This window comes from Astatotilapia calliptera, chromosome 18 (assembly GCF_964374335.1).
Source record: "Astatotilapia calliptera chromosome 18, fAstCal68.1, whole genome shotgun sequence".
Taxonomy (NCBI): domain Eukaryota; kingdom Metazoa; phylum Chordata; class Actinopteri; order Cichliformes; family Cichlidae; genus Astatotilapia; species Astatotilapia calliptera.
This window is the reverse complement of record NC_137439.1, coordinates 4,226,816-4,249,337: the sequence shown is the minus strand read 5'-3', so window position 1 is coordinate 4,249,337 and position 22,522 is coordinate 4,226,816. Positions and strand designations below refer to the sequence as shown.

The following is a 22,522-nucleotide window of genomic DNA, read 5'->3' as shown; positions in this document are numbered from 1 at the left end:
TCTCATAACCACAAGCCACCTCACAAAATGTCCTCAAAAGCCACTGAAATGTTTTTGTACCTATTTAACTTTGTGCTTCTGGCAAGTGTGATAAATCCTCAGCTTCCTTCATCCAATCTCATTCCCTTATTGTCTCTTCTCTCTGTATAATTGTTGATCTGGATTTTATATTCTGTTCACAACATCCTCGCGCAAACATAATTAATAAGAGCAGATTAGCACCACTTGAGTTCAGGATGTTAAATTTCACAGCGTGTCGAGTCTTCCTAACCCCAGGAGTTCAGTATGAGCCGTCCTAATCCTCCCTCTGCTGCTGCGTCCATCCAGCTGCACCGCCACCACGTCACTGCAGCCGAGTTAAGACGAAACATGTTAGGCGCCGATCTCAGAGGTCAACTAATACAAACTCGCCACGCTAAACTAATCCATCCGGCCCGCTGACTTTCCAGCGAGATAACACTTATAATAATGACACAAGCTAAGACTTATCACAGCATGAGTGGAAGCTAATTAATAAAGTCATTATTGAACTTCAAAAACACTCCTGCATGTCAGTAACTCAGACTTTCATTACACTGAGGCAGAAATCTGAGGGTTGAACAATTTAAAGTCCTGTAAAGAAAACGATTAATTTGTCTTTTGGCGAGATAATATGTGATAAAAACAACGCCTGTTAGCCACAGGTTTGATCACTGAGACACTTAATGAGGCAGTAAAATAAAACCAAAAACAAGTTTGATCCAGATTACCATCATTTTGTAGCTTGCAACTTTACGCAAAAATTATTTTATAGAGCTACAAAATAACTTCTTGATTATTTTCTTGAGTATTGAGGAGTTTTGGTTTGGTTTATTAAAACCTCTTCATCACCATGTTTTTGCAGTCTTCATGATGTGTGCTGCAGGTCTTTTTGATGTTCTTCAGTTTGTTGTGTTTGTTAGTTTGCTTTGTGCTTGTCTTTCAGTTTCTGTTACAATGTTCCTTTCCTGTCTCCTCTCTGTTCCCTGTGTGTAGTTACGTTTCTGTCAGTGATGTTCCCTTTCTGAGTTCTTCCTATTTTATTTTGGTAGTCTTCTGTCTCGTGGACATGGTATTTACTTTCTCCCGTCTCCTTTCCCTGATTGGTCCCAGCTGTGTTCCCTGGTGTTTTTACCTCCCTAATCACCTTGTGTGTCTTGATAACGCTTGTTTCCCATAGTTCCTGTTTCCTGTGCGCACCGCTCCCAGCATCTCTCTATGATGTTTATTCCTGGACTTTGTTTTTGCTACTTAGTGAAGGTGAAGTAACCATGGTAACTTCGCCTTCAATAAAAAGGTTGTTTTTAGTTGATACCATCTTGCCCGTGAGTCTGCATTTTGAATGATCTCCTGATTCACTAATCTGACAACATGTCTTCAAATATTGTGAAACCCAAACAAATTTAGCTTAATGATAAAAGAAACGTAAAAAAGTATCAAACATTTGACTCTCATTATAAATTGTGGCAAAACAATTGCTACATTATCTTTTATTAACTTTTGACTAAATAACTGATTGACAGTCACTGTCGCTCTGTTTTGTGTTTCGGTGGTTAGGGAGTGAAAGCTGGAGCGATGTGTTTGCATATATATACAAAAAGATCCTATAAAATCATTTAAATGATAAGTTCAGTGACTCGATGATGGCAGCTGAATGATGAGGACATGCACCGCTGCACCCACCCAGTCTTCTAACAGGGAAATGAAAGACTAAACTTTCAAAATAAGAGCACAGGGACTATTCACTTGTAATTTACTGGCCTTAGTGTAACACTCAGCTGAATCTAAAATAAAGCTAGTGCTAAATCTGTGCAGTTTTTTCTTACTACCGCTCAGTATGTCTGATATACCTCTAACTCATGGTTTCTTAGAAATCCCAAGAAGCTTGTTAATCAAAGAAATGATTTTCTTATAAGCAGTGGATCAAGCTAAAAACATAATGTGATAAACATGTTATAGTATTGCTCCAGAGTTACTGAAGGGGGATAAGTGATTAGTGCAACCATGACCTATTGACAGAAGTGAATGGAAAAGCTTTCATGGCCTGCTGAGTCTATGAAATATCAGAGGTTTTATTGAAAAGTCATTAAACTGTAATCAATTACTGCAAAGCATAGCATCAGCCTCTGAATCCAGCTTACAGCAGCCTCTTTAAAACTATCGACCTCCGACACAGAAAAAGCTCGCTGGTTCGGTGGCAGCGAGCAGAGCGACAGCTGAACCGCGCCGGGTGGGGGAGCTGGGAAATGCACCCTGAGCTACACAACAACAGCCAGTCAGTGCAGCCTACAGCCAGCTGCACAGCTTTAGTCAGCTACACAGCCACACAGAGGCACGAGCATTCAGCAGCTCACGAGGTCGAGCCTGTGACGGCTGGTGGTTCAATCCCTGGCAATAAGTACCAGACCATTTACACCAGTGGGAAGATAAGGCCTCACACGAGATCACATGAATCTCACTGAGCATGCTCAGAGAGCTTTAATGCTGCAGCACTTAGAATTCCCAAAAAGTCTGTGAGCTACTATAAGTGACAAATTTAAGAAAACGAAATCTTTGACCCTTCAGTGAGGCTCTGTTACGCTGTGGGTTGGGTCCACTACGGTCACTGCAACATCAGTACAGTCATGTTCTGAGTGCCAGCCTGTATCCTAACACCTTCTTTAGGGGACTGTGGACCCATGCAAAGCTGGACGGTGAAACCTTCAACAGTGATAAAAAACATGATCAACATAAAGTCAATGGAGCTCATTTCATCCACGTTTTGACAGACAACACAAAAGGCCAATGATAATGAGAACAGCGCCGTGCTGAACCAATCGTGTGGTTGGAATAAAATCTCAGGAGTAAAAGAAAAAAACCTTATGCCTGAAAAAAAATTGTGATTTTATTTATACGGTTATATTTATCGATATCGACTGATACTAAAAACATTATTGCAATAAGAGTTTTTTCCATATCGACCAGCCGTAGGTTCATCCCTCCAGTAGAATTCCAGAGACGCATGCAGACCATACGCTGCATCCAGCGACTGGACTTTTTAAACATCTGGCTGTTATTCTCCTACTGTTGCCTTTGAACAAACCAAATAAAGATGACCTTGTTTTATTTCAGTGTCTCTAATGCATTTGCAGTCATTTGTGACTACACTTATACTACATTTGTTTTTAAAACCATTTTCACACATGCACCCAAAATCTGCCAAACATTACCGAAAGGGGTGGATGTCTGGCTAGTCTTTAACCCGCCAGCTCTATAGCACAAAGCCTGTGAGATACTAGATTGCACCAGTATGGGAATGGTAAAGCTAATATTCCAGTGCATCAGAGCATTTGCTGCTATCGAGTGGGTGACATGTAAGCAGGTAGCTCCCTCACCTAAACCAGTATTTCCAGTAATTCCTGGGGTAATGTCACTCTTTCCAGGATGCATATCTATGTCAAATCCGAACAATAATCCCTTCTAAGTTGGGCAAAGCCTCACCTATGATCAAATATACATGCAAGTCTCTGTTTATAATTTAGATGTATTCTGCTAACAAACGGTCAAAGAAGCTCACCGAAGAATTACCCGAGAAAGATAATTCAACGAGCTCTAAAGCATTCAAACACTGAATGGTATCATCACCATAAAATGCCAAAGATTCAAAGCATTTAAGTTAAAGTCAAATCTAAAACTGTGAAAATTACACACATATATATATATACCTGTCCAAGCTAAGGAGTCCAAACCACACATACACAGTTAGTGAATTCATAATGATGGACAAAAGCAGGTCCGCACCATCGGCAACAAAAAGCCAATTTAATGATCGACTAACTGTTTAGCTCAGTTTTTATTATACAAGAGAACAAAATGTGAAATTAAAAAGAGCTCAAGCAACAACAAAAATACGTAATGATGCTTATAAAGCCTGAAATACCCGAATCTGACAAAGAAGATAAAAAACAGTTTAACATTAATCCTCTTTCCAATACTGAGAACTGCTGAGCTGAGAGCTAACAAACTGTGCCACATTGTACTTTAAAGTGCAAATCATCACCTTATTTCAAATATAGTGGTTTCCCTTCGACTGCTGAACACAGAAAAACTTTAAGAAGCTGCAGAGTTTGTGTACGATACGTCCTTGACAGCTGAATGTGCCTAACAGCACGATAGTCATCGATAGTAACGAATCCAGCTGCAGTCAGTGAAGCAGCACTGATGTTCTGACCTGAGTTTTTACTCTTTTCTGTGGTAGCTTTGAGTTATAGCAGAAAACTTGACCTCTGACCTTGAGGTTGAGGTCACTTAGTTTCAAACTTGTCCGAGATGTTTAGTAGTTGAACCTGGGATATCAATTTGAAGCTCCTATGTCGCCTCATTCTCGAGTTATCTCATTGACAAACTTGGCTTTCCACGCCACCCGCTCATCAGCTCACCAGCAGAGTAACAACAATACCCCAGCAGCCTTTTTCAGCCGATGGGTAACAAATATGACTCCTCAGCCGAAGTCATAAAAGGTAACAATAAGCCTACAGGCTACAGATTTGATGACTTTCTTTCCAGCATCACAGCTCAAGCTGAAATAAACTGTGAGTGAAGCTTTCAGAGCCCCCTCCCCCCGCAGCTTATAACAAGACAATATTGTGATTTTTAGCAAAAAATTACTGGAAAAACTGTTTTATCCTAATCATCTTGTTTTCATTATCGGAAGCCAAAATCTTAATTAAAATTAAAATCCAATTAATCTCCCTGCCCTACTGCAGGGGGTATGTTCAGTTTTCATCTCTGAGTCAGACTCCATAAACTGTCTAAGCAAGTTTTACTGGGAGCTGCAGGGAGTCCCATGTTTCCCCAAATCTTTCCAACAGAGGTGAAGACAGAAAAGTGAGCACAGAGCCACAGTGGACACATTATAAATTAACCTGAATTATCCTTCCAGACCAGAGACACGCTGTGTGTATGCGCTTTGATCTGTAGCTTTGGGCTTCATGTTGTGTGTTTGTTTCTGCATAACCCTAAAATAATGCATTTCAAGACCAAGTATAAGAGCTCTTCATCGAGTTGCCCGTCACATGTTCGTCTACGCTCCTTTCAAGTATTACAAGTCACTCTGGGAAATCTGCCAGACATGAAAGAGCTGACGGCTGATTTATAAAATATATTTCGTAGCTAATTGCTGATGTGAGGAGCTAATTCTGAAATGAGATGTGCACAGCACTCGAGAGCATTTCACACTCATCTTAAAAGAAATACGTCAAGTCAAAAGAAAACACATCTGAGAGGCTGTGTGACGTTTTCATCAGACCGAAGACTCATAATCACAGGCAGTTAAACTCACTGAATAATCCACCTCAGGTGAGAGCGTCTACCAGCGCACACACAACCATCTGCAGCATCTCTGTTTTTGCTTCTTTGATGTTTGTTGTTGCTCCTCACTACACACTTCGAGAAAACACACATTTTTTTTTACAAAGGAACCTATTGTGATAACAATATAACACATTGATAACACATTGCATGAAATTTCCAAAAGCTATGCATCTTTCAGACTTTTAAACAGCTGATTCCTAAAATAAAGCGTTATTATGATGGCCAGATTAGTCAAACCAATGCTATAAAAACAAAAATCATATTATTTGCAGTATAGCAACATGACTCCTGGACTGACACAAAGGTTTCTAAGAACAACAAGTGTGTAAATTATGCCGTTCTTACTTTATGACAGTTCTCCATAAAAATGATTCCCATTTACAAATCCAAAGCGAGAGACTTTAAGCTCTGCGTTCTGCTTTTCCTGGTTTTCTGTCATATATAAACTGTTCCAATGATGGATATTAAACCAAGTTTCAAATAACGAGGAAACTGAATCAAAGTGAGCAAAAAAGCAGCTCAGGATTCAGACTTTTTTTTTACTCTTGCCTCGGTATGATGTCATACTGAATGGATGTCCCTAATATGATGGGAGCCAATCAGAAATGTTGATCTAGCGGGAGGGTGACGTCCACGAATGGACAAAATGGGCCTAGAAACGAGCAGAGCAGGTCGTCTGTAAACCGAAACCAACAGTTCAGGGACGTCTGCAGGATGTGGAAGAAAACCTCTGACCAACCCAACAATTTATCTCAGCGCTCACACGACAATCCTCAGACTCTGTTAGCACCAAACAAACCACGTTGTCAGAATTCAACTGATGAATAACAACGCTGACTTGAACTTTCACTCGTGACAGCAAACAGGAAGAAAACAAAGCACAAATGGACGGCATTTAAAAGCTTTTTTTTACTGAACACACAAAGTGCTGCAATACAAACCACATTCACTTCTTCACACTGCATTTATTATAGTAGAAATACACCACATTATCGTAGAGAGGCACCAGTGATGTTAGGGCCAGTTTCTGAATGAAATCATTGGCTTTCTGATTAATGGAAAACACTCTCGATACCTCCTGAGCTTTTCAACGAGATAAAAGAAAAAAGGGAGTCAAATATTTTAGTGTGCAAACCATGCAGTGAAAGGTTTAACTTGCAATTATATCATTTCAGCACATTACTGTGGATTACTGCAGGGTTAGCACTTGGTCGCCAGTACCAGGACACACTCACTGACTGCTTTGCATCAATTCATAAAATCCCTAAACTTAAAAAAGAAAGTTATCCCTTTGCCTGCATAAATCTCAAAATAACAATTTAATCCTGCCAAAGAGGTTCAAGAAGCTTCAGTGGTTCAGATTATCTGTCTGACTGTTTGTTAGCAGGATTACCAAACGTTATGGGCAGATTTCTGTACATTTTTCACCAAAATTATGATTGATTTCATTTGGGAGTCAAACTGGATGTGGAGCCTGGACATTTTGGAACGATTCTTTACTGCAGCAACATGGACCCAGCTTTGAGATTTGAAGGTTTTTGACTGTATAGGTCACAACAAACAAATAAGCAACTGATTTGAAATTTCCAAAAGCAGAACAGGAGGCAGGCTCCGCTCCTGCGGAAGCAGCTTCCTGTTTGGGTTCAGAAGACACCCTGTCTACTTTTAAGATCCAAACTTTTAATTAAATTCAATTAAATTGGTTCAACTTTACATACATATTTTCAACAACATTCGCCTCAAGATACTTTATATTGTAAGATAAAGACCCTGCAAAGTTAGAAAGAAAATCCCAACAATCAGTCAGCCCCCTATGAGCAAGCAGTTGGGAAAAAGTGGGAAAAAATAATTCCCTTTTAAGAGGAAGGAACCTCCGACAGAACAGAGGCACCTATTTTTACCTGCCTATGATTAATAGTTCTGTTTATTGTTTGTCGTTTCTTCATCAACCCCCTACATGTAACAGCAAATAGCTAAAACAGAGTTCTTCCTCCCCAGTGTCGATGCTCATATTGTTAGTGTTGTCTGTCTTAGATTGTAGAGTCTTTACCTTATAAACACAAACACAAACTGAACTGAAATAGAATTTAAGTTTCAGTCTGTAAACCGAGAGCCGTGTAAAGCAAAGATTCCACAAAACGAGCTGAGAAATCAAATAGTTGAGCTGTAACATCTCCCTCCTCGAGGGAAAGTTCAACGACAGGCCACTAATGGATTACAGCAACATGCCGCTCACTCTCTCGCCATCAATCAGATACTAAGTAGCAACAAAACTGCTCAGAATCGTGTTCTGCTTCATTAGCTTGCGTTGTTTACTTCCACATCTGATGATCAGCTCTTCAGTCGATGTTGACAGACTGCTGCGGTTATTTGAAGCTTTCTGAGAGCTCTGTGTTCATTTCTTGGTGCTTTCAGGGACTCAGACATATATGATGATGGTGCCATAAGACAGTCTGACAATCAAAGGCAAGCACATTTAGAAATATCACCCTCTCGGCTGTTCACCTGCACACTTCCATATGAAGCATCTGACTCTAAAAGACCTCCTGGAATTTGATGCATTTTTACCACAAAAGATTAAAGTTATTGTTTTCACCCGCAGGGGGCGCTAAACCTATGTGGAGCTCAGCTGCATTTCAGGCCCTCCTTTGTGTGTGTGTGTGTCTGTGTGTGTGTCTGTATGTGTTGGACAGCTCCTGGTGCTGAAACCTGCAGCACTCTGAGGCAGTCACACCAGGCTGCTGTCACAAACTGACGCATTTCATTATTAAAACACGAAAAAATCAAACCACCTGAGCCAGAGTCGGGGAAGCACAGGCGACACAAAACATCTCAGGTAAATTCACACCTGGTCGTGGAGTCTACGACTGTAATTGTGCGCTCTAAAAGACGGGAAAACACACGTGCCAGCTGCACATAAACTGACTGTAGGTTTGGAAAGTGAAACATCATCACACAGCTGAGAGTTCCGGTAAATATCAGCGCTCCGTAAAAAGATAAAGTTTCAGGGAGGAGAAAGAGGAAGATAAAGCAGCTGCTTCGGGCAAACGAAAGAAGACAGAGCAGAGGAATGGAGGAGACGTGAAAGCAGGGTATGTCGAAGGCTCACCTGGTTGCTGGAGAGCTGCACATTCTTGGAGATGAGCAGCTGGACCAGGATGTGAAGCCCCGAAGTGAACAGGCCGGCCAGGATGGCCCAGGTGAGCGGCAGCGGCAGCATGCTGTAGGTGGCGAACAGAGTGAAGAGAACGTACCCCACCCCGTCGCCCAGCAGCCCGTAGCCCAGCCCTGCCGCCAGGATCTGCGTGGCCATTGCCACCCAGGTGACCACGCCGCTGTACTGCAGGTAGCTGTGCGACGTGGTGTCCTTTCGCACCACCACTAAGGCACAAATAACAACTTCGATGCCCGTGAAGAAGCCCAGGAGCGTCCCCTTGATGGGGTCCATGGGGATGGAGGCCAGGGTGAGGTGCAGCACCAGCAGGGTGAGCTTGGTCACCACGTCCAGGATGTTCATCACCACCACCGACTTGCGCCTTTGGCCCAGGAAGTAGCGCTGGTACAGCCGCTCCAGGTCGCGGGACTTGAAGGAGTTGCGCAGCGTGGGGAAGATCACGCCCCGATACGTGTAGCCCCAGTTCAGGAAGAAGTCTGAGTTGCTCGGCGCGCAGTCGATCTGCAGGAAGCCCAGGTCGCTGCTGGCGCGCTCCGGGAACACTTTGGTCCCGCCGTTGTTGTGCCGGTCTCCCACCGACGTCCGCCCTGCCGACTGCTTCCGCGCCCCTTGGCTCGGGTCGTAGGGCTCGTCCGGCCCGATGCCCTTCACCCCTCCCCCGCCCTGCTCGTGGATGAAGCGCTGCTCGGTGATGTGCCGCACCGCGTTCTGCCACAGCAGCCGTTTGGGTCGCGCGCTGCCGCTGCTGTTGCTGTTGTTGCTGCTGCTCGGGGTCTTGTTGATGGTGTACAGCTCCTCGCTCGCGCTGGAGCATCGGACCTCTGACAGCTCCATGGCAGCTGCCACCGCGCGCGCTGGTCCCGTTTGTCTGTGTGTGTCTTCGCCGCACTGATTACAGGCTCGTAACCCACCCTTCCCGCGCGTTAAGGAGCTCGGCGATTTTGGGGGAGACAACGTCCTCTCGTGCGCACTGAACTGGGGGCGCGTGCTTCTCTCTTGGGTTGGAGGTCATTGTCGCGCGAACGATTCCAAAAACGAAAAAAACCCGCACAGAAATCCTACTGGAAAGGAAAAACATCTCCAAGATGAACCGCGCGCATCGTCAGAAGCGTCTCAAAACAACAATGACAACAACAATCACCGGGTGGCGTGTCCAAGCTCGAGCCACCAACCGTCCGCACCATCGGGGTGCCGCGGCAATCCAGGAGCGGGAAAAACGAGGCGGGGATACGAGGAGTGCACGCGGCACAGAGACCAGATTTCCAAATGGCTCGTGCGTCGTTGGCACAGCTCGGTCCGCTTTACCGTGCCATGGCTGTCCTATCTGCGCCTGCAGCACGAATATTCACATTAATTCCAGTCTTCTGTCTTATACACATGCACACACACACGCGAGTACACAGATCCAGACAGCGGTGAGGTCAGCAACTCAGAGAGGAGCAAAAAAACACGAAAAAACATCCAAAAATCTTGTTCTCTTAGAAACTCGGCGACGACTCAGAAATATCAACTTGTTGTTGCGCGCGAGACTCCAGATTAAAGTCGAGAGCGCGAGCCACTCAACCCTCCTCAGGCCTCCCCATCGAAACGGGGGGGGGGGGATGCAACACCTGGCTGTGAGATCTGAGAGAGCCGCCCTCGGTCACAATCCTACCCGCTTCTTTCTGAGAGGACGGCGCGCGAGACGGAGAGCGTCTCCATGGGAAGCGTCCAGTAAATAATGCCTTCTGCCTCCGCGTGCTGTGCGCGCGAGGCTGACAGAGAGCGAAGCCTCCTTCCTCCTCCTCCTCCAGTTCCTCGTCCTCCCGCGAGCCGTCTCTCTCCGCGTGAGACCTCCCGGGTTTGGCTCTTTCTCCTTCTCCTCCTCTTACTCCTCCTACGGTGTTTTTTTTGTTTTTTTTTTAAAGGGCGTGCAGTAGCACCCGCGTGGAGTTGATTTGCAGAGAGCGGGAGACTGGTCAGCGAGTTGCACCGGGGGGCGAGCGTGTCAGCTACGCTCCAGTTTGACGTCACACCTCCGCGCGCGCGTGTGTGTGCGCTCCCCTCGTCTTAACCGTCCCTATCATCCCACGCTCTTCTCCTCCTTTGTCTTTTTTCCTTTCTCTCCCCTCCATTGTCTGCCCCCCTCCTTTTACTCTCTCTCTTCTCAGCTGCCCAAATTTGGGATTAAACGGTGTCGCTTAAGCATAGCCTACACACTGTTTATGATTTCCCTGGGCTGCTCTGTAGCTTCCTATTATCCTCTGTCATATTTACATACTGCTGCAGTGGAGGAGGCTCGTTTTAGTCCAAGCCTCAACCTCCAGGGCTGTAAAACGAAGCCAGTGCAGAAGTGGACTGCAGTTCCTCTTACGGCCACATGAGGCTGGATCCCAAAGTGAGTCGATCCCCACTGACTCCCATGTTAAAATACCCATTGTTACAGCTAAAGTAACCATATTTACAGCAGGCTACAAAATACACTGTAGCACGTGTAACTAAGTTCACCCTATATAACAACCAAACGGGGCTAGAATCTGTTTAAAACTCACTCATTTGGATTCAGGAGTTAGGAGTATCTTTCGTCACCTCCACTAACTGAAGCCACTGACTGTAGTTTCTTGGGCATTTTTAGTGCAGCTATCTGTCAAATATTACAGCGTGCTGTCTTGATCCATGCTCAATCATCCAGGTAAGGAAATCCCAAAAACATGATTGTTTTCATCTGGCTCAGGAGGTAGAGCAGGTCATCTACTGATCGGAAGGTTGGTGGTTTGATGCCTGGCTCCCCCAGTCTGGATAATAATAATAATAATAATAATACATTTTATTTAAATAGCGCCTTTCAAAGCACCCAAGGACACTGTACAACAGATAAAAACTGGAAATATACACAATGATAAAAATAGAAGATAAAAGTTAAAAACATACAGAAATTTAAGAATAGGCAATTTTAAACAGATGAGTTTTGAGGGTGGACTTAAAAAGAGAGAATGAACTAATATTTCTGAGGTCCGGGGGTAGGGAATTCCAAAGTCGAGGGGCAGAGCAGCTAAAGGCCCTCCCTCCCATTGTGATCAGACGAGCAGAGGGAACAGAGAGAGAAAGAGAAGATGAAGATCTGAGGCAGCGGGATGGGAGCTTCATCTGTAATAAGTCAGAGAGGTACGGTGGAGAGAGAGAATGAATAGCCTTGAATGTATACAGAATTATTTTAAAATGGATGCGAAATTTGACCGGGAGCCAGTGAAGTTGCTTCAGGATTGGGGAGATGTGGTGGGTAGAAGAAGTCCTAGTAATAATACGGGCAGCAGAGTTCTGGACACGTTGGAGCTTGTTGATAGATTTTTGTGTAAGGCCAAATAATAATGAGTTGCAGTAGTCAATTCTAGAGATAACAAGATTATGGATGAGAATGGCAGTGGCGTGAGGTGTGAGGAAGGGGCGGAGGCGATTAATGTTACGGAGTTGGAAATATGCTGCACGTGTAATATTATTGATATGTGAGTTAAAGGATAATGTGCTATCGAGAATGACACCCAAGCTTTTCACCAGTGAGTTATTGATGGTGAGAGAGAAATTGTTAATTCTGGATAGCAGTCGTTTAGTGCCAACCAGAAGAAGTTCCGATTTATTGCTGTTGAGTTTAAGAAAGTTGGAGGAGAACCAAGAATTAAGTTCAGCTAGACAGAGGATGAGGGAGGGTGGAGGAAGAGTAGAGTCAGGTTTGGTAGAGAGATAGAGCTGGGTGTCATCGGCGTAGCAGTGGAACTGAATATTATATGGATGACAAATATCCTTGGGCAAGATACCTGCCCGAACATAAGACAAGGAAAATGGTGGTGCAGAGGCAAGTGATGTTTTAACTGCCATAAATGTCAATATTCTTAATTTATTGTGTTTATGTATTTTATTTATTTCCTTTATTTATTGTTGTTCCTTTTGGGGTAGGAACTAAGTTACATTCTGTGTTGTGCACAGGCCCCTTAAAGTGATGCAAAGGGCAGTCAAGAAAGCATGTGCAAAGAAGCTAAGTCACAAATCCATCTTTGAATGAATAATAATAATAATAATAATGGATTGGATTTATATAGCACTTTTCTAGGCACCCAAAGCGCTTTACAATGCCACTATTCATTCACTCTCACATTCACACACTGGTGGAGGCAGCTACAGTTGTAGCCACAGCTGCCCTGGGGCAGACTGACAGAAGCGAGGCTGCCATATCGCGCCATCGGCCCCTCTGGCCAACACCAGTAGGCAAGTAGGGTAAAGTGTCTTGCCCAAGGACACAACGACCAGGACAGAGAGCCGAGGGATCGAACCAGCGACCTTCCGGTTACAGATGCGATTCCCAACCCCCTGAGCCACGGTCACCCTGCCGTGGCCCCTGAAGAACCGTGGTGTTGTGTATTACCTGGAGGGAATGACAGGCGTAAATAAAAAAATGAATCTTCAGTGCCCGTTTGCAAACACCAGGATACACAAAGTCCAAGGAACTTCACAGGATGAAACAAACTTGAGTACAAGAAACTTAAGGAAGCCTAAACAGGGAACTCGACAAAGGGAAAGACAAAATAAACTACGTAGCAGGGAGTGATTACACAGTTACACACTGGTGTGAACCAGGCACTGACAAAAGAGCAAGGACACACACAGGAAGTAAAGACAAACAAGGAAAGCAGCCACAAAAATACGCTAGAACCAAATAAGAACCTGGAGCCATGACAAACATGGGCTCTTCTAATCTGGTAATTTACCTCTCCTGCGCTCTGCCTCAGGTCCATAACTCGTCCCATGTTACCTGGCAGACTCACCTGGCCTCCAGCCTCTGCTGAAACCAGACTCCAGTCTGCAATGATCAAACTCCTGTCTGTGCATCATAATAAACCTTTTTAACTAAGTTTCTATCACTGCCACTTGCAGACCTCTCCGTCATACCACATGACCTTCATCAGCAGAGTCTGCATGAGTGAAACTGACAAAGCTTATGAAATAACACAACGAGCCCTAAAATCCCATTAAACTCACCATTCAGCTGTGACTCCTCATCGCTTTCTGATCACTAAAGTACTTTTGATCTTGATGGTGTCTCCTGAACTATGGTCAGAGTTCCTTCAGCTCTACTGAACCTGGCTTCATTTATGAAGCTTGAAATGTTCTTTGAGGATTTACAGTACAATTATCTGACAAATACATGGCTTGCTTGTGTGGTTAATATACCACAACCCTGTGGAAGAAGTCTGTGGATCAGTTTTAGTGAGTGAAATTCCCGCATGTTGTTATTCTGTCACTTACCTGTCACTTGGCAGGTATTTGCAGGTGTTTGTACCTCTACAGTTTGCTAACCAAGCTAGCTATCTTTAGCTAACTACAAATTGGTATCATCAAGGCAAGTTTATTTATATAGCACAATTCAACAGCAAGGTGATTCAAAGTGCTTTACAGAGACATTAAAAACAAAAACAAATAAAAAGCATGATTTAAAATGGAAAAAAAAGAAAGGAACAGTAGATAAAATCAGTAGTTAAAATGTAATAATCTCTGACAAAATAATAAAATGCATGAAAAGAAACAGATGGTTGTGGATCTTGTAGGCTTTAAAACGAGGAGCTCAGACACCAGTAGATGATATTGTGGTGGCTGCGTCCATCTTTTATTTACAGTCAACACTGTATATGCAAATGTGCGCATAATATGACAGCGAAAAGGTTATACTGTAACCTGTAGAGGTGCAGGTCTGTCATTGTGTGGTGATGTGGCTTAGTTTTAGCTTAAATGAAATTTCCGTCATATTTTGACACTGCTTATTATTCAGTGATTCATTTTCCTTGTAGTTATTAAGTAAACAGAATTTACTCGCTCAGATTGTGAACGAGCAGAGACGCAGTATTTAGTGTTTCCTCTGATGTTCGGCTTCATTTATATGCTGCAGCTCGTCTTCGTGAAGACGTGGGAACTGCAGATTTACATTATTAGTCTTGTTTTAATCCCTATCAGTTCTGACGCCTACTTCTGAGGACAAATAAAGGACACGTTGAACAGTGGCCGGCTCTCACTGGCACTCGATATCATTTGGTGAGATTCTGTTTGAGGAAGGATTTCAGTAATTCTCCTTTCCTGGGAAAAAAGAAGCCAGTGTAGAGACAAGGCGGGCGAGGGGAGGGTAAAAATAGACTGAATAGCAATGAGGCAACTTTTCTCCTGCCCTGAGCCATGTGTGAGTCAAAGTAGGGTTTGCTTCTCCTCATAAGGACCCCATGCAGCTCCTGGAGGTTTAGCGGGGAGTAATTTCACCCAATCTGTGCGGCGAGCTCCGGCGAGCCTGCTTCTCTCGGATAAGGAAAAGTGGGACAAGATATTCACACACAGCAGGAGACCACGGAGTCTCCAGCGTGCTCGTTTCCCTCCCCAATACTCTGACTACTTTTTGGGCATTTTCACGGCGCTATGACTTAATCTGAATTAATCTCACTTTAACAAGCGTCCCCTTGGCAAGACAATGAGTAGCGATGTGTGGAGGATGACTGTCAAAACATCTCTGGGGAGTTCTTTCATAATTAATTTGAAGCTTGTGATTAACATGCGAGGGCCTCCCAGGCTCAGATTAGATTCATTCTCAAGTTATTTTATGGACGTTTTACTTCATATCAGAGCAGATTTGAATGAGCCCCAGATTAAAGATGACTAATATTATCAAGCAGGAGTTTGTGGTGCGTTTATTTGTTTGATGGTTTTCTTCCATGTTTTTTAATGGCTGCACCTTCCTTGTTCATCTCCATGCTTTAACCACTCCCTGTTTATTTTGGTAGTGTTTTGTGTGTTTTGGCTGGTTCTACTTCCTGCCTTTAACCAGTTCCCTGTATTCTGGTTGTTTGCTCCGCACTCATCGCCTCCATCTGTGTCTTACTGCTTGCACATGCATCTCTATCCTAAGCTGTTTGCTAGCTGGTGGAGGTCTCTCCTTTGAAATCTTTTGGTCGTTTTCTCCACTTTTGTTTGCCAGTTTTAGTTTTTCGGCCAAGCATGAAGTGAATTTTAGAGGAGACTAGATGCAAACATAATGGGAGGTAGGTGGGGTGCCAGAAATGAGAAGGCTTCCACCCACAAGTCAAGAGTTTGCATTCCATCAAAGCTCCACTTTCTAGTTTTACTTTGGTTTTTCATTTTTGGTTGTAGAATATTCCGAGTTTGTCCCCCAAATTGTCTAACAGCCCCTGACCGAGGGAAACTGTAGGGAAACATAGAAAAGGGGGGAAAGAGCCCAGAGTCACAAATCAGTGTGATGGTTTTTTGTCTTTTGAAAATTGATCTCTGAAATCCTGACAACCAAGGGACAAAAAGAAAACCTCAAACGGGGTTTAGTATAGACCAGTGATGGGACCTCAGAGGGTTAATGAACCATATATTTGCTATTTGTAGAGTCTTTTTATTATATTCTCTGCTTGAATATGGACCATCAGTAAAAGCATAAACATAATAAAAATGCTCCATGTAAACAGCTGACTCATAAAATTTCAGGGATTAAGTCTGATTAAATCCTGGCTGCGCTCTTACCGGCGACGCCGTCCGTGTTTTTGTAGATGTGCTTTGGAATGCAGTTTTGTTTGTTTCTCAAAAAGGCGACTTTCAATTTGCTCTTCAGAAAATGAGTTTATTAATACAAAGTCACAAAAATTAGGAGCAGCTAATCCACCGAAGGAGCGAGCCAAAGCGAGATCGCCATCAGAAGGAGAGAGTGTGTGCACGTAGCTGCAGAGCGTGACCTCTGAACCCTGACACTGCAGCCTGATCATGCTTCGAGAGCTCCTCGTTCACAGAGCAACATTTTTAAATCGGATGCGAAGTGTTGGTGTGGCTGTAACTGATTAGTCAGTGCTCATTTACAAACACTGCAGACATTTCAAATGTCAAACCTGCCTCCATGTGACTTCCTAATTTCACATTTCACGCTGATCTTGTCAAAGAGAGCCCAAATACAAACAGCGTGCCCCCAATTGAACGATTACTTTTGTATTTGTGAAGTTTTGGACGTGATAATTGTCGGTGTTTCTTCTTTTAAAGGTAATGAATTCGCTTCTTTTGAACGAAATCCCTGAAAACCATTAACTAAAGCATGTTTAATTGCTTTATGTTAATGCGCTGTCATGAAAATCAGGTGCTGATGCGAGTCTAGGCCATTTAAAGCAAAACCCTTCATTTACTTTCCCGCTGCCACATTAGAGCGTGCATACATCACCGCGCGTCCGTCAAAGTGTCACCGTTCCCTCGAAATTAAGCTGTTTGCCATTTCGCCCAGACCCGCTCATTTCAGGGTGTCGACGCCCTGACGGCTCCACAGGGTCACGCGTGACAGCTCATCAATTGCACGGGGCCATAATTTGAGGTTTCAATGATGAGATGACAGGAAGTGAGGGACGCCTCAGCCTCTGTTCATATGCGCTCCCATCAAGGGTGGATGTGTCCTTTCCCCGAGACATCAGCTGATGATGTGCCAAGGCTGCACTTCCTGCACCGGCCGAGCCCCACGGATAGCTCCAGAGCGAAAATAGGTCCTACCTTGAATAATGGAGGGAGACATGGGAAGGTTTTTAGCTCTGCAGGAGTTTTTATTCTCATCATTCGTCTCCGCTGGAGGTTACAACCTGCCCTGAGCAGAACATCTTTCTTTCTTTCTTTCTTGTTGTATTTTGTTTAATTTGAGGTCCAACGTTTTGTCTATGATTCATAAAGGGCTGCAGACATATTTCCAATTAAGGAAGCACTTAGTATAAACACAGCTGGTGGTTAATGTTTGCTTTTAGGCGATGGATGAGCCCGCTGTGAGCACTCCTAACATTTGTACAGTCCAAGTTGAAAAGATAAAAAGATTTGCTCTTTAAAGAAAAATTATGCAAGAGGCAGAGCTAAGTCAAACATCCAATCTAGAGGTCATAAACCGGTGATCGCAGAGCCCAGACAAGATGCAGGGAAAGGAAAAAACAGGCTGCATCCATATTTAAACAAAAAAAGACAAACTGGGAATGCGACAAACCGAGCAGCAGAATCGATGGCTGAAAAATAAGCTAAAAACTGCATGCAGTTCCTCTAACGCCCAAGTTAAAATGTACAACTTATTGCAGACATAAACATATTAACAGCCTACTATAAAAAGACAAAGAAGAAGAAGAAGAAGAAGAGCCCGGGAAAGCAGAGAAAGTGGGTAAACTGCTCGAGTACAGTTTAACACAGTCTGATAACTGAGGAGCTCACAGGTGTCGTTACACAAGGACTGATGAGCTGGTTATGAACAGGTGGAGAAGAAAGAAAAGAAGCAAAACTTAGCATGATGCAAATCCCTTCAGGATAAGCTTATTGTCACGGTCTCGCTGGCAGACCGTGGGGATGTGGGGAAAGGAGGACCCAAAATGCAGGACTCTACAGTGCAACAGTGTTTATTTACAGTGGTGACAATCCGAACAACAATAAATCCCCCCGTGCGATCCCAACTCCCGTTCCGTGTCTTCTCCTTTATCCCGTGCTCCGTGCTCTGTCTCCGTTCCCTGTGTACTCTCCGTGTGCTGCCTCCTGGTCGCCACAATTCCTCCTGAGGAAACACGCATACCAAAGGCAGCCGTGAGTACAAAACCTAACAGTAGACTTGCACTAACCTTGCACAATACACTTAAGACTGACGGGAAGTCACTCAACGATCCAGCGTCGAGGAGCTCTCAGCCACACTGTTTTCAAGCTCCTCTGACGAGGCTTGATCGGCGCCAGGTGTGTGTGGATTCCTGGGTGGGACCGGTCAGCTGGCAGGGCCACACCCACCAGGCCTAAAAGTGCCTGCCACGACCGCACCCTCACATACACAAGCACACACCCCTAAACACCTGACAGTACACCAACACGGAAAAACAGGACAGCAGACACAACCATAATAACAACAACCACAATAATGATAATAATAATAATAATAATAATAATAATAATAATAATAATAATAATAATAATAATAATAATAATAATAATAATAACTACAATAGTAGTCCACACTGCTCACGGACCCCGAATCCCTGGAACTGGGTCCGTGACACTTATGTTTTGTAGATGGAGGTTTTTGATCAATATTTAAAGTTTTCAAAAGTGAAATGAAAATATGAATTTGCAAATTAACCTCCAGCTTTCAGATGTGGTGCAACAGGAAGTCTTTTGAAAAGCAACAACACTCATCCGCTGATCTGTGAAGCACATCAACTCCCACAGCTCATTTATTTATGCACAAAATTACAATATATAAAGAGACGGAGAGATGTTTCAAAGGAGAAGCCGATGCTGGACGGTACAGTGGAGGGTGCAGGACCTTAAACCAAGAGCGTGATGGTAAAGCTCATACCGTGCTTCTACATCACCCGACATGTGAGTCTGCGGCGGCGTCTGGCTGAACAGACTGTGGTGATGATGTCATCTCGAGCTGCTCCACAGACCATGAATAATGAACAACAGCTCTGAGATCAGCCGTGGAGATGTTTTTTTTTTACTCAGATGAGTCACTAAGCTGAAAGTCCTGAATTTAAATTAAGCTCATTAAGATGACAGACATCCAACGAGAATGACTCAGCCACTAATTAATTAATTAATTATTTATTGGAGATTACAAGAGTAAAACATCTGCTGACGCCTTTGTCAGTTCAGGTCCTGATGCTCATCTTGTTAGCTGGGATTCAGACAACATGATGTTTTACTCCGAGTTTAATGGCCACCATTTACAATCAGTCTGAAAGACACTCGGTGTCCCGGCCAGGGCGCGTCTGTGTGTTTGTGTGCAGCAGGATCCCAGAAATATCTGCTGGAATATAAAAGACCTCCTTAAAAAGAATAAGAAAAAATGTGTTCACTGCAGTGAAGTTTTTTAAATGTAAAATGCAAAAAGATAATGATGCTGGGTACTGCATCAGATAACTCTTATCTGGCCTGCCACAAAAACCCCTCAACAAGCTTCAGTGTGTCCAGAACTCTGCTGCCCGTATTATTACTAGGACTCTACTCACCACATCACCCCTATCCTGAAGCACCTCCACTGGCTCCCAGTTCAACTCTGCATTCATTTTAAAATACTCCTCTACACATTTAAGGCTATTCATTCTCTCTCCCCACCATATCTCTCTGACTTGGTACAGATCTCCATCCCATCCCGGTGCCTCAGATTCTCCTCTTCTCTTCTTCTTTCTGTTCCTTCATTTCGTCTTATTACCATGGGGGCGGGGCTTTTAGTTGCTCTGCCCCTCGACCCCCTGACCTCAGAAACATCACTTCTTTCCCCCTTTTTAAGTCCACCCTCAAAACCCACCTGTTCAATATAGGCTACTCTGTATAACTGCTTCATGCTCTTAAACTTTGTTTTATCATTGTGTTCATTTCCTGTTTTTATGCTTCTCTTATTTGCTCTGTAAAGTGTCCTTGAGTGCTTTGAAAGGCGCTTCTAAATAAAATGTATTCTTCTTCTTATTATTATTACTGTGATAGCCGTGTTTGGACTTGGATAGAAAGAGGCTAGCAGGGAAAACGGTGAGCAATGAGTTCTCTGTGGGTTCACGTTTCAAGTTATTGTGATGTTTCACATTTTGCAGGACGTCAGGCATTCATCCAGCTCGTTACGTGCACCAATCAAGCCAACACGCAGGAACCACAGGCCGCATGTAAACCGTAATCCCACCCATTTCATGGACTTCACGCTGTCGATCCTCAGTATTAGCATTTTGGTGTATCCATGTATCCATCTGAGGTTATACTTGATGCTGCTTCAATAGCACGACTGAGATGATTTCCAAACTCAGACATTAGTAGAATATATTCAAATCCAGGTGTTTGTAAATGAAGCAAAAATGATGAATCAAGACACAAATACTCACATTTAAAGAAAAAAAACAATGCAAGAAAGGACAGATGGTGTGTGTGTGTGTGTGTATGTGTGTGTGTGTGTGTGTGTGTGTGTGTGTGTGTGTGTTGACTCAGCAGGGACAATATTAAGAAACTTTAATGTGCAGGACACTAAATATTTGATGTTTGGCACGGAGGTTTTCTTTGCTCTGTAGCCTGGATCCTCGCATGAAAAGTTAAGAAGCAGTTACACAAAGGCAGAAAAGAACAGTTTTACCTTTCCTCACCTTGAGGAAAGTTTGAGTCCGCGCATGAATCATACATAAAAAATGAGCTTTTATTATAAGACATCAGAAGAAGCCGGGATTTCAGAGTTCTGGCTGATCGCACGCGTTTATCTCCACCTCATCCTCATTAAAAAAATGATTTGTGCTGAATATTTAACTGCCATTCGTCACAGGCCTTTTCTCTACATAGTACAAAGTTTTATAAGTCATCTGTATGACGGTCAGAGGGATTTGAACCTCTAACCCTGCTGCTGTAATGCCTCTCCCACCTCTATGGGCCTGAACATTTTCCCTTTACCTGCAGAAACATTTCCTCTTTTCTCTTTTCAGACTCCAGCCGCCCGCTGTGAAGGTCATTTACCACCTCATTTGTCAAACCACTGCAGTAACCGCACGCCAGCGTGTACAATTTCCTTCCCGCATTATGATTTATTCCACATTATTTATTTGTGTTTGGTCAAACTGTGTTGCTGTTTGAGTAGCATGACTAATAACCTTATTAATTCCTCTGGCAGGCTGATTTCTGGTCCATTTCACCCACAGAGGACAAGGTCTCAGAGGACCTCTCCACCACAAGTTCTGAACCTGTTTTAACAAGTTTCAGGGTAGAAAAATAAGAGTTACTTACCGACGAGGGGCAGAACATAAAGACGTGTTTCGGTTTTCCCTCTGTCAGTCTGTCGACACCGCTGACGAACGAATCCTTCACCGGGAACATTTTTAAAGTGTCCAGGTGGTGAGTCCTGGTGCCACTTGAATATAAATGAAGGACATAAGCAGACTGCTACATAAAAAACTACTTTTCTACTCTCAGCACTCACAGTGCTTTCCTACTACAAGCCTCATTAACCCTTTAAAGACAAGTGAGATTTTGCGACTTCTTTGTCATCAGTGTGATTTCTTTTCTCCCCAAAAAGAAAAACAAAATTGCAAAAAATGCCTGATGTAACAATGTGATACAAATTTAAGCATCCAGGAATCGAACCACTGAACCTTCGATTCACAGATGATCTGTTCTACCTCACGTTGGTCTCTGTAGCTATTTTAAGTGTTCATAAAAACTGTATATAGAGAAAATTCTAGCATTACTTGTATGTTACTTGGTGTTATTAATAAACAGGCTGTAGGTGATTTGCAGGAATACGCTGAATAGACAGAGGTTATAATATTTCATCTCATTGTTTTGTGTCCTGTTTATTGCTGGGACCGAAGACAGACGCGCCTTCTGGCCTTAACAACTTCAGACCAGTTGGCTTAACCTTGCATATCATGAAGGGACTGGAGAGACTGGTCTCACCAAGCTTAGCTGAGATGCTCTTGCCCCTCTTCAGTTTGTTTAACAGGTTCATGTAGAGGTTGGTGATGTCACTATTTACCTGCTGCAGCGTGCTGGCTCTCACTTCGATCATATCGGTGGCTTTGTCATGCTCAGGATTAAATTTTTCCAGTACCTGTCTTATCATCCAACCATTGCTGCAGAGACAGAAGCTGTTCAGGGTGAGTGTCACCACCTAAAGCCCCAAAAATGCCTTCAAAAGTAATACCACTAATAGTATTTATGTACTTGTGCACAGTTTTCAACATTGCTGGCAGGAAGGATTTTCACCTTGACTCAGTTTCTCTCACTCCTTCATGATGGTGACTACATGATACTATCATTTGCTAAATTCCTGGTTCTTGTAGGTAAAGACCAATCATCCTCCTCCTCTCTGACAGTGCTGTATAATTATAACCCCGGAGACTGAACACAAGTGCAAATATTTACATTTTGATAGGAAAAGTCCAAAGATTAAAAACTTAAAGACGTTGGAAGACGTGCACGTCTTTAATTTATTTCCAGAGTCCCCTGCAT

General features: G+C 43.5%; 1 protein-coding gene and 1 long non-coding RNA gene across 3 annotated transcripts in view; both read right to left on the bottom strand.

Annotated features, from left to right (window-relative positions):
- The window catches only part of adcy8 (adenylate cyclase 8 (brain)), a 126,015-nt gene extending 115,213 nt beyond the window's left edge, over positions 1-10,802 (bottom strand). For both annotated transcript variants that reach the window (XM_026149144.2, XM_026149145.2), the window contains exon 1: positions 8,480-10,802. In XM_026149144.2, coding sequence (XP_026004929.2) covers positions 8,480-9,379 — 900 coding nt within the window. In that variant the 5' untranslated portion in view covers positions 9,380-10,802. The remainder of the gene's footprint in view (positions 1-8,479) is intronic.
- A 7,140-nt stretch (positions 10,803-17,942) lies between these two features.
- On the bottom strand, positions 17,943-18,285 carry LOC145421775 (uncharacterized). Its single transcript, XR_013903141.1, has 2 exons — positions 18,200-18,285; positions 17,943-18,110 (listed from the first exon to the last, which is right to left on the bottom strand). It is a non-coding gene; the product is annotated as an uncharacterized LOC145421775 (long non-coding RNA).
- Positions 18,286-22,522: the final 4,237 nt, after the last annotated feature.